The sequence below is a fragment of the Wyeomyia smithii genome, chromosome 2 (assembly GCF_029784165.1).
Source record: "Wyeomyia smithii strain HCP4-BCI-WySm-NY-G18 chromosome 2, ASM2978416v1, whole genome shotgun sequence".
In the NCBI taxonomy this organism is placed as follows: domain Eukaryota; kingdom Metazoa; phylum Arthropoda; class Insecta; order Diptera; family Culicidae; genus Wyeomyia; species Wyeomyia smithii.
Window position 1 is genome coordinate 19,834,772 of NC_073695.1, and position 20,755 is coordinate 19,855,526.

The 20,755-nt window shown below is 38.8% G+C and overlaps 2 protein-coding genes and 2 non-coding genes across 4 annotated transcripts in view; 1 reads left to right on the top strand and 3 right to left on the bottom strand.

Moving 5' to 3' along the window:
• The window catches only part of LOC129726121 (uncharacterized), a 104,818-nt gene extending 87,996 nt beyond the window's left edge, over window positions 1–16,822 (top strand). Inside the window, 2 exon segments of the mRNA XM_055682770.1 lie at window positions 10,133–10,809; window positions 12,602–16,822. Coding sequence (XP_055538745.1) covers window positions 10,350–10,809; window positions 12,602–14,532 — 2,391 coding nt within the window. The 5' untranslated portion in view covers window positions 10,133–10,349 and the 3' untranslated portion in view covers window positions 14,533–16,822.
• Window positions 10,986–11,058, bottom strand: Trnav-aac (transfer RNA valine (anticodon AAC)). Its single transcript has one exon. It is a non-coding gene; the product is annotated as a tRNA-Val (tRNA).
• Trnag-gcc (transfer RNA glycine (anticodon GCC)) lies at window positions 12,010–12,080 on the bottom strand. The gene has a single exon. It is a non-coding gene; the product is annotated as a tRNA-Gly (tRNA).
• Window positions 16,823–17,169: 347 nt separating the features above from the next.
• Window positions 17,170–20,423, bottom strand: LOC129726120 (CCAAT/enhancer-binding protein zeta). Its single transcript, XM_055682769.1, has 3 exons — window positions 18,479–20,423; window positions 18,170–18,419; window positions 17,170–18,111 (listed from the first exon to the last, which is right to left on the bottom strand). The coding sequence occupies exons 1-3, from the start codon at window positions 20,280–20,282 to the stop codon at window positions 17,250–17,252; spliced, it is 2,916 nt and encodes a 971-aa protein (XP_055538744.1). The 5' UTR covers window positions 20,283–20,423; the 3' UTR covers window positions 17,170–17,249.
• Between the last annotated feature and the right edge of the window lie 332 nt (window positions 20,424–20,755).

The following is a 20,755-nucleotide window of genomic DNA, read 5'->3' on the forward strand; positions in this document are numbered from 1 at the left end:
AGAAGAAAAACACCTTTTGTTTCATTCTAAGCAATCGCAATGTGACCGAAAGAAAAAATATTTCATTCCAATTGTAACCGTCAAATTAGACTCAAGCAAATTTATTAAACTCTGAAGTTTTTCACTAAAAGTATTTTTTGGAATACATTACATTTATCATTGCGATTGTTCCTACTTCTACTCTGGAAGCTGGATATGCCTCTCACAGTCGTTACATGAATCGAAGTCACGATCGCCGTAACCGTCAAGACGTTGGTCAAAATTTTCGGTAGGGGGCCATCCACATTCCCCGTGGACAACTTAGTGGGGGTAGGGGGTACGCAAATGTCCACACTTGTCCACGGTAGGGCGTAATGATAAAGTTCACGTGGACACGATGATATTTCCAAAAGAATTTGAATCTGCCAGAAAAATATATTGGCCTGCAATAAAAATTCTACAGCTATTCTGGTTTTAAAATTGTCAGTACTATTTGATATAAATTTGGCTTCTTCGTTTTTTTTTGGAAAGGTTCTTTAGACATGAAGAGCACATGTTGAGAACCTTTCAAGAATTTCAGGTAAAACAGGATACATTTTTCTTCGTTTTCTTCCGTTTTTGAGGTTAATAGAAAAAGATTTTTCAGAAACTTCGTTTCAACTCTTTGAAACACATTTAACTTAGCTCAATTTGGAGTCAGTGTTGTCCGCAGTCTCATTCATCTATGAATCCACTTTTAGCTAAATTTGAAATCAATTTCTGTTTCACCGTTTTCTTTCATTTATAAGCGTTCTACAACCATTTGACTGGATTTGAATTATTTTCTTTTTGGCCTTTTCCTCTCGTTAAAATTACTTCAATAATTTGATCCAAATTTAGGATTATTTTCTTATTTTTTTCTGGATTCCAGGAGCTTTCCCAATCATTTTAAGTTAGTTCGGAATACCTAATTTTCTTCATATGTATTTTCAGCGTAATTTTCAATACAACTATAGATGAAAACGACTTGAATCATTACTTCCATTGTTTGGTCTAGCCTTTAGAGACGTTTTCAACGTTTTGAACTGAATTCAGAATTCATCGTTTTTTCTATTTTCAAATGTTTCAAACTGCATGTTCTAGAGTTTTTATGCGTTTTAAATTAAGCTTGATATAGTGGTATTGCTAAGTTATTAGACACCAATTGATTGATTGGTAGGTTATTAGATACTAACCTAAGATCAGTATTTTAACCACAGACAAACAGCTGTACAACTCGATGACGATTCCATCGACCAGAAAAATAACGATAATTTTGAAATTTGGCTTGCTTAGTGGGCTATATATAATGCCGCTAGTATCGCTATAAGCAAGCGTGCACATTCTTTATCAAAGACAAAAACCATCAGTAATGCCGCTTGTGTTGATTCAAGCAAGCGTACACACCCATTAGCAAAGACAAGAACCGTTTTACGAAAATAAGCTAGTAGGCAAAAAGCTCACATGTTGCCGCATGAGTATAACGTTTCGAATAAGGAAGAAGATTTTTTAGGATTTTTGTTCGGAGAGACGTCTGTTTGTCTCTGTTTTACCTGTTTTTCTCTGGTTTCTTTGTTCATTCAAACGGTTTTTTTTAAGTTTGTAGTAAATTTCTATTATGGTCTTTCCGCTGTTTTACGATTTTCAGGCATTCTGGCTGAATTATGTAATTTTTTAATCATGTAATTTTCTGACCAATAGATTTTTTATTAATTTGAGATATGTTCTAAATTATATTTTTTTGGCTTGTTTTGCTTTACGTGAGATGATATGCATGAAAATTTTATAAATTATATAATTTGATTAGTATTTGCGTTTTTTGCCTCAACTGCTTTCAAAAGTAATTTTTATTTTGTCCACTACATTTAGATTTTTATTGGTTTAGAAAAGGTTCATGAAATTATTGTTGGTCTACATTAAATTTTTCCTAACCTTCAGATACAATTTCAGAATTTCTGTTTTTTTTACCTCAACGTGTTTTAGTCACTTAAAGTTATATTTAGGATTATTTTCTTTCCAACTTCTTCTGGATTTTAGGGATGTTTTCCAGTATGAACTTTTGTGTACTTTTTTCACTTTTCAACGTTTTGAAATTTGTTGATGGTTATTTGAGTTATTTTTTTATTGTAGTTTTTGACCCTTTCCTGACGTAATTGACATTTAAGCTCAGTTTTCCTGTTTTTTCGAATTGTCCGGCTTGTCTGAAATTAAATTGATATCTTTTGATATATTGTGTTGCTTTTTTGGCGTGTTTTCAGTCATTCGATGCACATTGATTACCTATATTTCTTTCGGTTTCTCTTTCTGAACTATGAAGGCGTTTGGTTTGCTTGTTCTGCTTTGTCCTTTTCTATTCTTTTGGGGCTTTTCGCAAAATTTTCATGGTATTACTAGTGTGCCTTTTTTCATCGGTCTAAAAGTTAAAACTTTGACCACTTTGAGGCAAGGATCGAATTCGGATTCATTTCGTTAGTAAAAAATAAATCCAATATTTACCATTAGATCACAAATCAATCAATTTTCCTGACCTATCTCTTCTTCGTGGAATAATTTCACCGTTCAAAATGGTCGTGAAATAATTCCCCGCAAAACGTCGCTTATTCCGTTTTCACTTCAGTGATATGACACTCATAATAACCCAGATTTCACGGCAGATGTCACTTTGCGACGTTTTTCTCACTTACGCGAGTCCCGTAATAGGAGGACTGTATTCACTTCACTCTGATTTCATCGTGAAGTGACTCCCGTAATAAGCACCAGAATCAAACTCTTCTTCGTAAAAAGATGTGATTTGGTCAATGTCCAAGAGGGGGTACGAGGGGGTAGACCCCCCGATTTTGGGTTCATGTGGAATGTGGACGGCCCCTAGGCAACCTCTGTTTTCCAGAAGCGCTATCAATGTCTACTCGTGAAATTGGAGGCAGATGACATCATGACCTACGGTGGCGACGTCAACAGGACGTTTTAAGAGTTCGAATACAAAAATTTGAAAATCGAGCACTTCAAGTGCTTGATGTTCGTTTGCGGTCTGAAGGCAACCTTTAACGCAGACATCCGAGCAAGACTTTCTTCCCGCATCGAAGGTGAGACAGTAGAAGCACCGGTGACCATTTAAACTCTGATCGACGAGTTCGAAAACGGAAAGTAAGTCCATCCCTCGTATTCCCTACAAGCAGTGTCGACAAATGACCATCTTTGCAAAGTATGCAATCGCACTGGTTATAGAGAAAACTACTGCGGTTGTGCAAAAAAAACTTTCGAGCAACTCATCCACTTAACTCCGGAGAAGAAGCAATTTAAGAGTCAGTTCGCGAAGACCGCAACTAGGTCTTGTTTCGAAGTTCTCCGATCGGACTGAAACTTCCAGGGTTTGTTTATCTATAGAATAGAACAATGTTTTGCATAATTTCAGATTTTTTGAAAAGGGGTAAGTGGGGTAAAAAAGCACGTCAAAAATTGATGTCCAAAAATTGCTAAAAACTTAAAATTGATATAACTTTGTGAAAACTGAATCGATTTTCATGAAAGTTGGCATGTTTAATCTACTTTATAAAGGGAACAAAATGAAAGTCATTGGAGGTTGCTATCGAGAATACATGATGAGATATTCGCATTTTTCTAAAAAAAATAAGGTGATTTTCACAGCAGTTTTTCTCTTGCCAACAGATCTAGGATTGAAATCCAAATAATAAGTTTTGTAGTGCAACTCAAGAGCTTTCATTGGATATATTTCAAAAATGCGCCGTTATAAAGATGCCTGTGAAAATCAAGTTTTTCTATAACATGTTATTGACCATCATTTCGAACCCATTGTGCGAGAAGCGAAACTCCGTTTTGTGTCGTTGTTCTTCCATTGGGCTATAGTTCTCAGGTTATGTTTGTTTATGGACTAATGCAATAGTTTGAAGAATTTGAGGTTTTTGAAAGAGGGGTTAGTGGGGTAAACAGGCTCTTCAAAATCTTATATGTATTCAGAAACTGCTCAAATCGTAAATAATTACGTACTAATGCAATAGTTTGCGGAAATTGAGGTTTTTGGAAAAGGGGTTAGTGGGGTAAACCGGCTCTTTAAAATCTTGTTCTGAATACACTGCTCAATCCGCAAAATCGCCTTATTCCTGAAATTACACGATGAAATGAGAGGTTAGTTCTGGTTATTTGTTCTACCGATAAATACATTTCCGGTTTGAATTGCCTTATTCCTGCAGAAGGGTGTACTTTTGACCTCATTCCTTTATGAGCATCTTCCGGTGAAGCTTTTTTCCTTATGGTAATTTAATTTTTAAAGGGCACATTAAAAAAAAAGCTCAACAAAAAGTATCGCGTGGCTTTGTTGACATTCGTTTATTCTCTTGTTGGCTTCCAAATAACCTCTCATTCCATCTTGTAACTTCGAATGTAAGCCGATTATTTTACGATTTGAGCAGTTTCTGAATATAAGATTTTGAAGAGCCTGTTTACCCCACTAACCCCTTTTCCAAAAACCTCAAATTCTTCAAACTATTGCATTAGTCCATAAACAAACATAACCTGAAAACTATAGCTCAATGGAAGAACAATGAAACAAAACGGAATTTCGCTTCTCGCACAATGGTTTAGAAATGATGGTCAATGACATGTTATAGAAAAATTGGATTTTCTCAGGCATCTTTATAACGGCGCATTTTTCGAATATATCTAATGAAAGCTCTTGAGTTGCACTACAAAACTTATTATTTGGATTTTAATCCTAAATCTGTTGGCAAGAGAAAAACTGCTGTGAAAATCACCTTATTTTTTAAGAAAAATGCGAATATCTCATCATGTATTCTCGATAGCAACTTTCAATGACTTTCATTTTGTTCCCTTCATAAAGTAGAATAAACATGCCAATTTTCATGAAAATCGATTCAGTTTTCACAAAGTTATATCAATTTTAAGTTTTTAGCAATTTTTGGACATCAATTTTTGACGTGCTTTTTTACCCCACTTACCCCTTTTTAAAAAATCTGACATTATGCAAAACATTGTTCTATTATATGCATAAACAAACCCTGAAAGTTTCAGTCCGATCGGAGAACCTCGATACAACCTCCCTTGTAAAGGTGGTTGCGGTTCTCGCGAACTGGCTCTTAAAAAGAGACCAGTTTCAGACCCGACGACAGCGGAATTTTCGTGAACCATAACGCTAACAGTTCAAGCAAACAAAAATATGTGACAATCAACATCACGATGTTACTGTTTCGCTACAACTTGATTTCGCAATCGATATCACCAAATGAAGCATTCAACGCATCCGGTGGATTCCCCGCCCTCATCGGCGAATTCTATTGTAGTCACCCTCGACGGCATGGTCAAGCGTGGTTTCGTGACGTCATCACTGGATCTCAACGTGCTCGGAATTGACTAGATCGATATGTTTAGGTCATGGTCAGTTTCATTCGATACGCTTTGCAGTATAGTCGCAACAGTATTAACAAAATCAGAAGAAATCCGGCGGTTTTCGATAATTCACTGGGGCATTGCAGGGAGACAAGGTTATTTCTCAAGCCTAATCTGTTTTTTATTAGAAGCAATCAGTTCTGTCCAACACCATTTCGCTGGTCGATTGACACGTCTTCAGTCGCTGGGAGTCATCACACCGATCGATTTTTCCGAGTGAGCCGCACCGATCGCAAGCCGCAGGGTAAAGTTCGTATTCGTGAAGACCATTTCACTGGCCTCAACCATGCACTGGAAGACAATCTATATCCTCTTCCAACTCTAGAAGAAATTTTCGCGCAGCTCAACAGACGTGTCGTCTTCAGCCTCTGCGATGCGTGTCTTTCAGTTGGAAGTGGATGACCACCGGGATCTCTTCAAATTCAACCGCCTTGAACCAGAGGTAAAATCATCGCCAACGACTTGTTGACACAATGATAGCTGATATTCCTGGGGTACGTTCGTTTCTCGACGATGCTGTTATCTTCGGACCAACCTGGGAGGCACACAAGGCGTAATAGGTTTCACGTCAAACTGGAGAAACGTCACTTTTTCTAAACCAAAATCAAGTACTTGAAGCACATTATTGACAGCAAAGGCATCTGTCCCGATCCAGAAAAGCTCAAAATTATCGCTTCTATTCCGGCACTAGTCAACGTTTCCGAACTTCGGTCTTTCTTTAGGACCTTAAATTTCTACGATCGGTTTGTTCGTAACATCCACGTGCTTCGTCAACCTTTCGACAAACTACTCAAGAAAGATGCGAAGTGGCAGTGGAAAACCGATTGCCAGCAGTCTTTTGAGCAGTTCAAAAAAGAGCTGTTGCTGACACATTACTATTCAAAGCAACCTTTTCCTTTAAAACCTAGGATTTTCGTAACAGTATTTTTTCTGTTTTATATTTTCCGAGGTTTGTTACATTCTGAACAACCTTTTCCGAATCGGTGGGAATCGGTAAGGATACCGTTTTTTGGAAGCTCTTTGAATAATACTGTGTCAGGCAATTTCGATGGTTTTCGGGTTCGGAAATCACCATTTTTAACTTAACTTAGAATATCTGTAACTCCCTCAATTTTGATCCAATTTTTGATGAACAAGTTTCGAAGAGAAATTTATGTATTTTTTGTTTGTTTTTATTGTTTGTCATAAATGCAACCAGTTTTTAAATCAAGTTTAAAACATACTACCGGAAGTCCAAAAAAACATGTACTCTAGAGCTCATGTCTACCGTGAAATCTTGTGGAACAGTTCGAAACGATCTAACCTAAGGGAAATTAATCACACTTTTCCATTTTTCCCAGGACGCAACATTGTTACTCCAAGGGCCAAATAAAGATTTTCTATTTTTCCTTGCAAGACCTATAAGTTATCTTCAATTTGCTATTGAAAGATTTTAAGTCGGTCTAACAGCTTAAAAGTTACACATTTTCGATAAAAAGATTGTCGATTTTGGGACAACCCTCATTCAAAAAGGAGTATCCTAACTCCTAAGGACCAAACGAAAAAATACGGGTCTAAAGTTTTTCGATAAGGAACAATTATACCAATTTTGAGCATGATCGGAACAAAAAGAAATTTTTGAATAGGAAACAAACAAAACGAAAGTTTTTGAACAAGGCATCGATATCCCTCACCCAGGCAGAGCAAGCTTATGGACAGCGCGAAAAAGAAGCCCTTGCTAACCTTTGGTGTAACAAAGTTCCAGAAGTACTTGTTGGGTCGACAATTCACTCTTCTCTTTGACCACAAGCCATTGCTGTTAATCTTTGGGTCAAAAAAAGGTATTTCATTATATAGAGCAAATAGATTTCAGTGGTGGGAGTTGATGCCATTTAACTACGATTTCGACTCATTCGCCTTTTCAACAACGACTTCGGTTGCACCGGTTGCCTAGAAGATGACATGGTGAGCATATTGCAACGAAGAATGACAAGGCGCTGCAAACGGTGCTGCAGTACATTCGTGAAGACTGACCTAGGATATACGATCAATCGCGAGTCCAGGCGTTCGTACCTGCTTCAACAGGCGAGAATCCTTTACTCTTGTCCATGTCGACGGTTGTATTCTGTTCCACGACAGAGTTAGCATTCCCAGCAAGTTCCAAACGTAAATCCTGAATCAGTTCCATAGCGGATATCCTGGTGTGGTTCGCAGTTCATTGGACGAAGTTTCGTCTTTTATTTAGGAATTGATAATTATATCACAGAACTCGTGCGCAATGATTGAAAACCACCTGTTAAGACAACTCCGGAATCCTGGCCCATTTGTGATAAGCCGTGGTCACGAATTCATGTGGACTATGCTGGACCAGTGGATGGTGGTCGTTGATCCATACGCCAAGTGGCCTGAAGTGTACGCAAACAAATTTACAACAAGCAGAGCTATTACGTAGCTGCTATCGCAAACATACCAAAACCATAATAATATTTCAAAAGATGCATCAAAATGTAAAAATGCAAAGCTTGCTATGTTTTTTCCAACAAAGATCCGCTATTGATCAACGTGACATAAATAAACTTACGTTAAAGATGTTCTGTTCCATGATTTTGGAAGTTTCTGCAAATTTCTGCAATATGTGTTGGGAAACGGCAGAAAATCGAAAATTTCTTGTCAAGAGTTAATTTTTTGGCAGGAAAAATTGATAGAAACCTAATTATCATAAAATAAAGTCTGCTGTAACATATAAAAATAAAGGTCTGATGTTGTTTTAAAAGTTCAGTGAAAATTTCAAAGGTATAGTGGTATAAAATATGAATTTTAACGGCAAAAACCCTTTTTTAAACATAATTGAACATAATCAGATAGCTCAGCAAGATTGAAAAATAGATACCTAGTGTCTTCAGCAAAGTTTTTTGTTATAATATTTTGAAAAACTTTGCCAAAGACGGCGCTAAAAATTATTGATGTTTAAAGAAAATATTTTTTTATCGCACTTGTAGGGGGATTCATCACGGATCTGTTAATATACAAAGAAGGGTTTTTTTTTACTCAAAAACTTTCCCGAAGACAGTATTGCTCTATAATATAACGTTTACGAGAAATAACTTTTGACCATCTTTTTTCATTTCTGGACCACAGTGCAACGCTTCAGTACATTTATATCAAGTCCTGTGGAAAAAATACCGGATTATAAATGCAAGCAAATAATCTGCAATCATCGGAGAAATATGGACTCGGAATATGGCTATTTTCAGCAAAAAACTTGAAATATCTTTACAACAAATGAAAATATCAAACAAATATATTTTGCAAAAATGCGAGGTTTAGCAAAATGAACAAAATCTTAAAACATCAAACAACAATTGTTTCGACGATTGCAGAAAAAGTTATGGACAAATAACTCATTTTAAGGAGTGTTATCCTTTCATTCAGTACTCGATTGGATACAACTAGAAACAGTTGAACTCTTTTGAGTAATGCAGTTCTTTTGACTTTCAAATACATACAGGCCAGTTTGCTACTATCTCCAACCTTTGGAGAAGTATGGACTCAAAATATGGCTATTTTCAGCAAAAAACTAGAAATATCTTTACAACAAATATAAATATCAAACCAATATATTATACAAAAATGCGAGGTTTAGCAGAATGAACAAATTCTTAGAACATCTTGAATTGTTTCGACGATTACCGAAAAAGTTATGGACGAAAAACTAATTTTGAGGAGTGTTTCTCGTAAAACTCTATCTCGTCATATCAGACGTACAGATAGAAGATAACAGTGTTCAGTAATTCTTTTTCTTATAGATTTTCCTACAACTTTGCTGAAGAAAGCATTCTGGTATTTTGAAAATTAGAAAAAATGCTGTTAATGATTTGATACAAGATTTGGATCAGCCTGACGAACCCGAGGCTTTGCGTTTGCAATGGCAAAAAATGTTGACTTAAGAAGTTACTTCAAGCACTGTCATGGCGAAATTTCATCAATAGGAGTAAACTCAGTTTGAAAACAGATTTAAAGGACCTACCAAGAAAATAGACTTTTTAGTTTCAGCCGCATCTCCTGATAAACGGTTTAAATATGTTTTTTTTTTTAAATTTTATTAACAATGTTTGCAAAGTAATGCACATTTCCTGGAGATTTTTCAAAATAAAAATTAACTTTGTAACCTATCTACATATTGTTGCTATCTAATACATACTAGACATTATTGGTGCCATTAGCACCTGCATTATACGAAAACCATTCAATATCAGCGTAAGCGTTTCCTAGGTTCAAAAACATTCGACATCACGCCATTACCGGCGTTGAATAAAAACCGTCACCATTGGACAAACAAAAAAAAAACGACAAACATTGCTACGTTGTGTTTATGCAAAACTTTTTGCTGTTTAATTTTCGCACAGCCCAGCTGTCTATCTAATATTGCATGAAATGTCTATTTTTTTGCTATAAATTGACACAAACGAATCGAAAAAACCACCACCTTGAAACTGGAATCGTCTATTTGTACTTCTAATAATTCACATGAACGAGTACTGCATCGAATAACCTGATGGTTATTGAGTTCGCTCCGGGAGCCCGATAAATTTCTTATTTTATGATAAATCGGTCTTACAAATAAATACACAAAAATTGGGTTTCACCAGAAATTGCAGGAAACTGTACTTGGAACTGTTTTATTTTATATATTATATTAATTTCATTTTCTTTTCCTCTCTTCAAAAATTCACAGATTGAATCAACAATGGGCCCCAAATAGAAGTTTGTAGAGCGGAAACTAGTCCTTTTTCGAACAGAATTACTATCGGCTGTGTGTAAACAACATGGAACAATGAGAAAAAGACTTGTGTTTGTTGATCATTGAAACAACGATAGAGAGCCCGATCACGAGAAGCAACTAGAACGCATAGGAATTCGTATCGCGATATCAAACTTGGCAACACACAACAATGGCAGCGGTAGTTTACGGCAACAGTCCCCGGCACAGCAGTCGCCATCACCATCCGGGTTCCGGGCAGACTCATCTCGTGACGCCCCACTCACCCTACCATCAGCAGCAGCACCACTCACTGCCATCCCATCACCCATCGTCGGCGGCTGCAGCTGCTGCGGCCGCAGCACTGTCTCAGCAAATCATCACACCGCCAACATCGTATCTATCGACCTCGACGACGACCATCTCATCGTCAACTCATCAGCAGACCATCTACTATCAGCAGCAGCAGCAACAACAGCAGCAGCAGCAAGCCGCCGCCATTCACTATCACAATATGCGCAATTCTAAACGGAAGTCCGCCGTCGAACTGCTGGCCGAAAGCAAACCGTTCTACGTCAAGTCGGAAGTGGTACTGGACCGACAGCAGCAGCTCAGCATGCGTAGCGGCGGGTCCGGTCCGGTTTCGGGATCGTGTAAGTAGAATCAGGGCACATCTTCCCGATTTTAGGGAATACGCTTTCTTTGCCTTGGTATGTGACCAAACTTCAATTTTTTTATAATTTAAAAAAAAAAAAGACATTTCAACAAAACATCCCTGCTCGGATAATATAAAAACGAAAGGTTTGTGATTTTCAACAAAAAAGAATCATGTTTCCGCCCGGGATCGAACCGGGGGCCTTCCGCGTGTTAGGCGGATGTGATAACCACTACACCACGGAAACACATGCTTTGGTGTGTGAAAAGCACGTATATATACGTTCCAAATTAACAAAAAACATATCAACATAATGTTATAAGTTGATATGTTAATACACTTTTGAACTTATTTTTACATGATTCACGGACATTCTATAAATTTAATCTTTGATTTACATTTCATTCTTAGAAATGCTTTATACGTTTATAACTCCAATAACATATACCTAGGCAGTCGTAGTGCAACTCAAGCTTCACCCGAGCCGGTGGCCGGTATCTGCTTTATCGACCGTACAAAAAGCACAATGAAGCAGATACATGACATCAGAGCTTTCGGATGAAGAAAATTTGTGCTTTTGTGTTCGGGTAAAAGCAACGGCTTTGGCCCAGTTGTGGTCGAATAGTGTTGAACGTTTTAAACGTTTTTTTTTTAAGTTTAATGTTGAACTTTCGGTAAAACAATTAAAAACTACAATGTATACCTACGTGTGATTATTTGATCACTTTTTAAGAAACCAATTATGTCTCTGAGTTTAACATGTAATTCTGGGTTTACAATGGGAGACATAAGATACCTACATGACACCACACTACTCTTAGAATGGTATTCGCTATGCTTTGCTCTGAAAATATATTATAATTGGATCATTCTGTTATGAAACTTCGACCTTTTAAGAATTATTTTCTGATAGAACAAACTAGATGATATAGTTAAATAACTAGATAATTTCGTATAAACTTTTCGTACTGCCACCAATATAAATCCGCACAGTTTTCCACTTATAAATTTATTTTTAATGAAGAATAAAAGTGGAACAATTCGATTCAATATGGCAAAATGTAGCAACGATTACCAACAAGCCACAGTATCTTCAAATAGAAATTTGGTTGATGTTTACTGGGTAACAAGGTGAACACAAAAATTAATACGATTGCAATGCAGTTGCAAACCAATGTCTTACAAAAAAAGTAAGCTCTGCATCGGCCGGGAATCGAACCCGGGCCGCCCGCGTGGCAGGCGAGCATTCTACCACTGAACCACCGATGCTTCTATATTAGTTAGGTTGCCAAAATCAATTCAATTTACTACTCAAAATTATTTGAAATTGTGATATATTTTCTCATAGAAAATATCTAAATCTTATGCACAGTAATTCAAAACTACCTTGGTGACTACCTAAGCCATTTACTACAACTCCAATTATTTTCTATGCCGACAAAACTGCACAGCTGACGAATTAATTAGCGAGCGTGCAAAACAAAAATGATTAAATTTGCGGCCCCCTCCTTAGGTGAATGAGGTGAATGAAACCGGAACAAGCGTTAGCTTTTTTTGTATAATTCGACACACGACAACCGCGCGGCTACTGGCTTATTCGGTGAAAATCGATCGCATCTGCTGGCGGGGTGACTAGCGGACTCATGTAACAAAAAGGAGACACATGCCAAAAGCATTATATTACATTACCGACGACGATGCAAAAGATATGCCACGTTCAGCGGATATGCTAATTTCTTCGATGGGTGTCGCCGCGTAATTAAACGATATTTTATGTGCTTTGCTTTCAGACATGTTATCACCCTCGCGCACTCTACCCCAATCCAGCTCTCAGCTGCAGCCGATTTTGCACCACACACAGGTACAGCAACAGCAACAACAGCGACCAGCCAGTCGGCGCAGTGCCTCTTCGGGATCTGACCTACTGCAGACCAAACTACGCAAGCTACTTAACACCGCCGACAGCAAAGAGACAATAATTCCCTCGGAGATAGCCCTCAATTCTAAATATGGTCAGCAACCGCTGGAAACCAGCTACATCAGTGGAGCTGGTCTTTCCGGGAATGACTGCATCAACAACATCGGCTACATTCAACCACCGAAAAACTATCAGCAGCAGCTGACCGTACATCCGGAACAACCGAGCGATATGTCGGTGTTCTTTCCTAGTGCATTTTTATCACCTCAATCTCTCCCGCCCCATCCCGTGGGCGACGAAGATCTCTATCTGTACGGTGTTCACGATAGTCTGGTACTGACGGATGATTACCGCGCTATAAGCCCACCGGCAGAATATGCCGAAAATTCAGCTTCACCGGAGAAGCGTAATAGTGGCCATAGGTGAGTTTTACTCCGTTATAAAATGTGAATCGAAATTCGATCTTTTTTTCTGTCATTTTGCAGCCGCTACAACTACCAGCGCTCATACTCACACTCCCAGGCGGTAGTCCACCAGGATGAATCTGATTATTCCCCGACGCAGTCATATAACATCAACAGCCACAAGTCGCTGCCAGATCTGCACTCGCAGATCAGTCGCCATTCGCCGCATTCAGAAGCACTAAGCTGCTGTAGTCGTGGGAATCGATCCAATCGATCCGGCAGCTCCTTCAATCGTGACTCGGGTGGTTCTTCGGGTCATTATACCCACCACAGCGAGCCATGTTGTAAGCAGCAACAACAATTACAACAGCAACAACCGAAGGAGGCCATAATGATGGGAGGAGGAGCCGACTACCGGCGGGATAGCGGATCATCGACACAGCATAGTGGAAATTCATACTACGCATACGGAATTCCGCCGCTACGTTATGACTGCATTGAGTGCCGCGCTAAAATTCGCGAGGAAGCCGACTGCCTTTTGAATTTCACAACACCCGAAGTTCCAGAAGCCTTCCAGGATGACTACAGCGAAAAACAAAAGCAAAAATATTACGATGATGCACGTGATCGAAGCGCCGCCGCTGCTCGTAAGTACTACAAGAACCACGGACCAATGTCATCGCTATCACCGGTGTCTCCATTGTCACCACAAGATCAACAGCTGGATCTAAGTCCACCGTTGGGCACGTTCAAACGGCAAAAGTGTCTCCGATTTAAGAATCGAGGCCGTCAATCGGCCATCAGTAACCCCAACTCTCGCTGTGGTGATGGCCGTGGCAGTACCGGTGGTGATGACGATCGTCGACCTATACTACGCTCCAAAAGTGATATCAGCGATCGTTACTGGAACCGACTATCAGAACGGAACGATCGCGAACGAGAGCGGGAACGTGAACGCGAACAGCAGAAACTGCTAGAGAAACAGCGGTCTCGATCAGACAGCCTTACTCAGCTGGAGCATTTCTTCGACCGGCTTGGGTTGAATGATGAAACTTACGAAAGATACATTGCGCCTTCCAAGGGATCCAAGTCCCCAAACAATTATAGAAGTAACTCGGGCAGTGACATACATCGGCTTTCGGCTGAAGATACTGGAGATTCGGACGAATCTAGCGCCGTCTTCTTCTCAGACGTTAGCACAATCGATTCCACGCGACTGCCGGACAGTACTGAAATAAGCAACGAACAGCAACAGGCTACCCCAGGACAGTTGACAGGACCGCTGAACACCTTGACCAATCCAGCTCTCTATAGGCCAAGCGAACCACCATCAATTATCGAGCGTAATGCACGAATCATTAAGTGGCTGTGCAACTGCAAAAAGATGCAACTGGCCTAAGGCTGGCTGAACGGAGCGACCCCGATAGAGGTTGCTTTGTTTTCCTCCCGACTAGGTCGATTTAGAGCGTTTGATCGTAGAAAATAGACAGAAGGAAATGCCGAATTCGTGACTGCAACGATGCAGAAGCGTTTGATAGCGGTTAATTATTATCACCGGCTAAAATATCTAATTGACGCAGGATGATCATTCGTAGCCCATCCTAGACCAAGTGAATTGACTAATAGAGCAAGCTATAAAGTGATCAAATAGAAATCAGAATCAAAAACCATTCGCAAAGAAATATTAATGCTGTGTAGTTTGACACTAGAAGTGCAACGTCGTTTCCGAACGAACGTTGTCAATCATAGTTTAACACTCTAGTGAGCAACAACAAAATTATCCGTAGGCACAGATATGAAACCAAAGAAAGAAGCAACGTCTCATTGTTTTAACTGGTTTTAAAACAATAGAACGAGAAATCCAATACAGGAATTACCGAAGGAGCGAATCACAAATCAAATCAGTATAATAAATAATCAACAAAAAGTATATCAAAACAGTCGACTCAACCGAGCTGTTCTAGCAGTATAGCATGTTTAAAACTGTTATGCCGAGAGCATACGTTCAGAAAAAATTCTAACTTCCACCGTAGGGATCCCCCGAATTACGAATGGAAGCTTCAACAAACGAATCGATCGCTTAGTATCGAATTTTTTCCATCACTTTTTCAGTTGTTATATCAACAGCGTTTGATAGTGAAAAAAGTAGTAGATGTTTCGACTAGGAACCGTTTTAGTCGAGAGTAACACTTTAAAGCAACTCATTTATGTCGGTACGAGTAGTAGATTGAGGACCATCTATTCATTTCCGATAGTGAATCGAAACGAAACTATCTCCGTTAGTCACTCCAGAATCCTCAATTTCTGATTCGATGCGTTTGAATTATGACGATCTGATAGAACGTCCTAACTCCTAACCAGCACGCGTCTTCGTGGTGCGTGTTACTTTGTATAAGTTTTGCGCTGAAATAATCTAACAATACTAACAAAAAAAACACAAATCGTCAATTTAATCATTGCTCATCTGAAATAATTGATTTACAAAAAACTCACCTTATTCTTTATTTGATTTACTGGCTGTTTCTGACGACTTTGGTTCGTGGCGACCAACAGCATAACTATAGCTGACAACCGGACGCACACATCTAGGAGTAATACATCCGATACATGTGACTTTAGAACTATGATCGTAACATGTAGATTCCGTAACTTGAACGGAAGGTATCGGTCCTATGCCTTGTTTCGAAGGATTATTTGTCTTATGAGCTAACAAAAATATGAAATGAATTGATAATATAATAAAATACTATTGACAACACCTGAGTGGCTAGGTTAACTAGACTTTTAATATTGCAGCATAATGTATCGATAAAGAGCATCTATATATGAAATCAATTAAAAAACTATTTTCTAGTCTAATATATGATTAATGAATGAAATACTTAATTGATGCAAGTATATTATACTACTACATGCGAATGAAACGAATTATTCATACTTACTCTAGCGAATAGACAGGAAAATCTAAAAAGCGTTGTTCGAATCGATAGTAAATAACACTTATAAGAATTCCGAAAAAAAAATATTCACAATTAACGACAGAATACAAATATCGCCATTCACCCAGCATATAAACAATTACAGAAATAAATTCACCTACACACTCCCACACTTTTCCGTTCCTGAACCCTGCGGAATTCACTCTACAGATACAAACCAAATAAATACTCCAGTTAGCAAACGTGTGAAAACGCATCCAACAAATAACTATTATGCTACGTAGCTGCAAACTATAGCGATTCAATAGTAACTGTAATTCACCCCAAAAATCTGCTACTATTCAAACGTAGAGAACACATACACATATAAACATTAAACACAAATCAGTTCCAGTCTAAAATAAAGTAAATCAAAACGTCAAATCAAACAGAAAAATTTGCATAATTTAAACCCAATCGCAATAGCGCAACTAAAACGTCAAGATGTAGCAAATAGCAGAATGGTTATGAATAATTAAAGACAGTTACGATAGTCGTGTCGTTTTTTTCGAATGCAACGTACATCAAAACAAAAAAGTGACAACTGCAATCTGTACAACACTTAAACGAAACGATAGAATGCAAATAATCAACATCGCAGCAGACGGCCCCCGAGGAACAGCGAACCGTGACAGCTCCGTACAGAAATTACCAGCAGTATGACGAGTGTAAGAAATAGGCAAAATAATAAAAGTGAACAAGTATAATACATATTGATTGTGCGATTTTATGCGTCCGAATCCTTTATACATGCTGGCCTTTCTGAGGATGCAGAGAAGGCTCCTAATTATGGTTTGACCGATAGTGTTTCCAACCGCCTTACAATGTTGAACCGATAAGGTTTGTATGGCGAAACCATCGTTATTATGGGTTCTATTACAGAAGATAAGTTTTTTGGATTCTCTCTTAGACCTCTGTAGTGCTAAAAATCCCCCATTGATCGCATAAACAAATTGATGAGCAATTGATACTCCAAGTGACGAAATTTACATTTTACAAATTCATTACTAAAACGAGATAGATCATCGAAGTTTCGGAGAATCAAATTCACACAGAAATACGTAATATTGTATATTACTTACAGTAGAAACTGTACACATACAATAAACAACAGAAAAAGAACTAAACAACGTGGGAACTATTTTTTCCGCTTACCTCCGCCCACCTTGCTGACTTTTTTAGTCGATTTGTTAAACGATTTTTGCCCTCTTGCCTTTGAAAATGTGTTTTCCGCCTTACCAGACCGACCGTGCTTCTTACTGACAAACCGCTTCTTCCCACTCTGCATCCGATTTTTGCCGCTAAAACGCGACTGCTCCCAAGCCATTTGCTTCATGGACGCATTATCTTTGTTGAAAACTTCTCCTAGCGTACCGTGTGATTTATCCTTCGAGGTGACATTTCGCTCGAGCATCTCCGAGAAATCATCGGCCGCAGCAAATAGTGAGTTGAAGTCATTCGTCTTCAGCTTCTTCTGGAACTCTTTAGCATCAATGCCAGACGTCTTCTTTCGCTTTCGGGACTTTTCGGATACTTCTAGCTCGTCAATATCTGAATCTTCTTCATCGCTGCCACCTTCATCCAAAGACACGCTACCACCATCACTAAACACATCGCCATCGTTATCATCATCAGCAAATTCATCCTCATCCATATCGTCGATGTCTTGCGCATCATCCCAATCGCCAAAGTCTTCGTCATCATCATCATCAGCATCGCTACCCTCACCCGGTGCTGCTTTTTTGAACTTCTTTTTATCTTTTTGCTTGGCTAAATCCTGTTCGAACTCGCGAATAAAATCTACTTCTTTATCCATGTCAGCTGCACCATCGTTTCCGCCGGGCACACCCAGACGATCCAGATATGACTCGAATTCGTCGTCGTCCAACGATTCCGCATCCGAATCTGCATTTTCATCATCAATAATTCCTGCTTCAGCCTTCTTCGCTTTGGCATACTCCTTTGCGGCTTCAATTTTTTCACGTTTCTGTTCCAGAAACCTAGATGAAAAACCGAATTCTTTAAATCTATATTTTATACAAAAACAGTATTCCTTACCGAAAGATGTACCGTTCATCTTCGGTGCATTGTTGGCTGGTAAGCGAATGCACGGGCAAGCCGCGGGAACCGCTCGGTACATAGTCACCTTTCCGCTGAGCAACTCCCAATGGCCTTTTACGGGGTACCTCTTTCCCATCTTCATCCACTTCTGTTTTTGGTTTTTTAGGATTTTTAAACGCAAATCTGTCCAGAAAATGACCCAACGAGAAGTCCCTTAGTGGATCACCGTAGTATGTAAGGGCAGTTCCTATAAATGACGAAAACGAGTCTTTAACTTTGTTAATCAGAAAAACGACAACTACTCACCATTGATAATGCTCTGAGCAAAGTTTTGCACCGTTGGGTGAAAATATTCCAAATATCGATTAAGTTCATACTTAAGAGTATATCTAGCACCAGCATACTCCGAAGCCCGATGGAACGGGTCGTACTCTGTTACCTGGCGTCCAGATTCCAACTTTATTTCTGCTTGGTTCTCACTTCGAATACCTTCTTCTGGTTTGATCTCTTCGGAAGGATCGCATCCGTCGTGATTGAGATGCTTACGTTTTCGAAGCACTTTATTGACGACAATCAAGACGCCGCAGACCCGCGATGGCGGGAAATAAAAGGCAACCTGTAGTAACCGTTTGATGAATGCCTGTCCCCGGTCTGGTAATGGATCGTTCTGAATCGCACGGTGGATGATATAGAAAAAGATGTTCGATATTCGTGGTCCTATTGTTGCCAACTGAGGATCCAATAACTTTCGATAAAGTGCATTGTAGAACCGATTTTGCTCCGAACCTCTCTTTTCAGTGATTTCCAGCAGTAGAGAAAGCGCCTGGCAAGCAATGGAAATATCCGCTAAATGAATCAATCGATAAACCGTGTTGAGTACTTCCGGTTTAACGAAATCAGCTATGTCAACATCCCGTTTAATGTTTCCAATGGCTTTACGCAGGCATGCGAGAATTGCTTGCATGGTTCTAGAGTTTACCTCGCCTTTTTCGGTCAAAATTTTGAAAAAGGAAAAACATATATTGATCATTTTTTCACAGGAGTTAAAATCTCCGTATTTACTTATGGCTGCTAGAAAGCTTAGCCCATAGTGCTGAGCGCTCGGTGATACATTGTTTCTAAACAACAACTTCTCTGTTTCGGTGACAATTATTGGACACATGGCTGAATGCTTCTTCACTACCTCTGACAAATGATACATTGCTTTTACCGCGATTTTTTTACCTGGATCTCCAAGTTTATTGACCAACATCGATAGTAGATATGCTTCCTTCTCCGGAATCATCGTAAACAACTTAGATGCATACTGAATAACTTTCATTTTGCTGTTGTCTTGACCCGTCTGAATCAAAGCCGACAAATTATTCAGGAACGTGAAATAGACGTCTCTCAGTGCATCCTCAAAATGCCAGTGAGCAAAAATTTGGTCCCGTAACCCTTTTTCTAGATCTTGCTTTCTAACATTTTTCCAGTCAGCACCGCGAAGGGGAATAGAAATTAGTTTTCTGAACGGAGGCAATAATGAATTGAGCATAAGCTCAGTCAATATTTCAGCAACGTCCAGGTGACCTTTGTTAGATAATTTAACCATACCGACGACCGTCTCAAGAGCTGATAGATTGCACAGCGGATTTGTTTGTACTAGCAATGCTCCAGCGTTTGCTCGATCACGCGAAGTTCCTTTCTCCAGTGCTGTTCGCAACCATTTAGCGTCAGAGGGATCATTCTTCGATAGATTACGACATTCCGCATCGAATGCATTTTGGCAAAGTTTTCGCAGTTCAGCTACTTCAGCATCTTTAAGCTCTACCAGCACTCCTACAGTATTGTATCCATCGAAATGTTCGTACCAGCGGTTCTCAATTTTATCGCTACTCTCCTGCAGAGTATTTGCTGGTCGGTGTTTTTTCTTCACCTTACTTTTCTTATCAGAGTTCGGTTCGTTCGCGGTTGTATCCGCCAATTCCACCGGAACTTCGTGTTGCTCTCCTTCGTCGTTAAAAATTATTTTCTTCTTTTCCGTTTTTACAGTTCCATGCGGTTTTAAGGCTGATTTTTGCTTACCGGCTTTATCCTTTCGATCACCCTTTGTTGAGTCGTTGATAGCCATTCTTTTTTTTAATCTTTACTTGTATGAAAAACCAAAATTCGGAATTCAAAATATATTCACATGTGCGTGGAGTATGGAAAACAAACTGTTTATGCGGTACGGTAATGCATGTGCTAGTGTTGTTCATGGATGAATGACAGTAAACCGACTGCCCTACACGCTCCCTAAAATGAATTCAAAAATGATTAGAAAACAATTCATTTCCATAAAAAGTGGAACAACACGAAAATTGAGTAACTCTGTTGTTATTCAAAATTGTGTAACCATAGTATGGGCAAATACTGTGTATTTATTATTCAGAATGATGTATCCAATTGAACTCATTTTTTGTGTTTAATAAAACTCATTTAGTTCTTAAAAAAATATCAGTTTATGTGTACAAAATTATCCATTTATTGAATTTAAAACTACTCAGTTTTGAAATTAAAACCTACACCGATTTAGATTTTGGAACTATCAAGTTTTTGAATAGA

Excerpts from the sequence above, each read along its gene's own strand:
- LOC129726120 (XM_055682769.1), bottom strand. The coding sequence starts at position 20,282 with ATGGCTATCAACGACTCAACAAAGGGTGATCGAAAGGATAAAGCCGGT. Across the intron at positions 18,420-18,478 it reads TGCTCAGAGCATTATCAATG|GAACTGCCCTTACATACTAC; the intron begins GTGAGTAGTTGT and ends CGTCATTTATAG. Across the intron at positions 18,112-18,169 it reads GATGAACGGTACATCTTTCG|GTTTCTGGAACAGAAACGTG; the intron begins GTAAGGAATACT and ends TTTTTCATCTAG.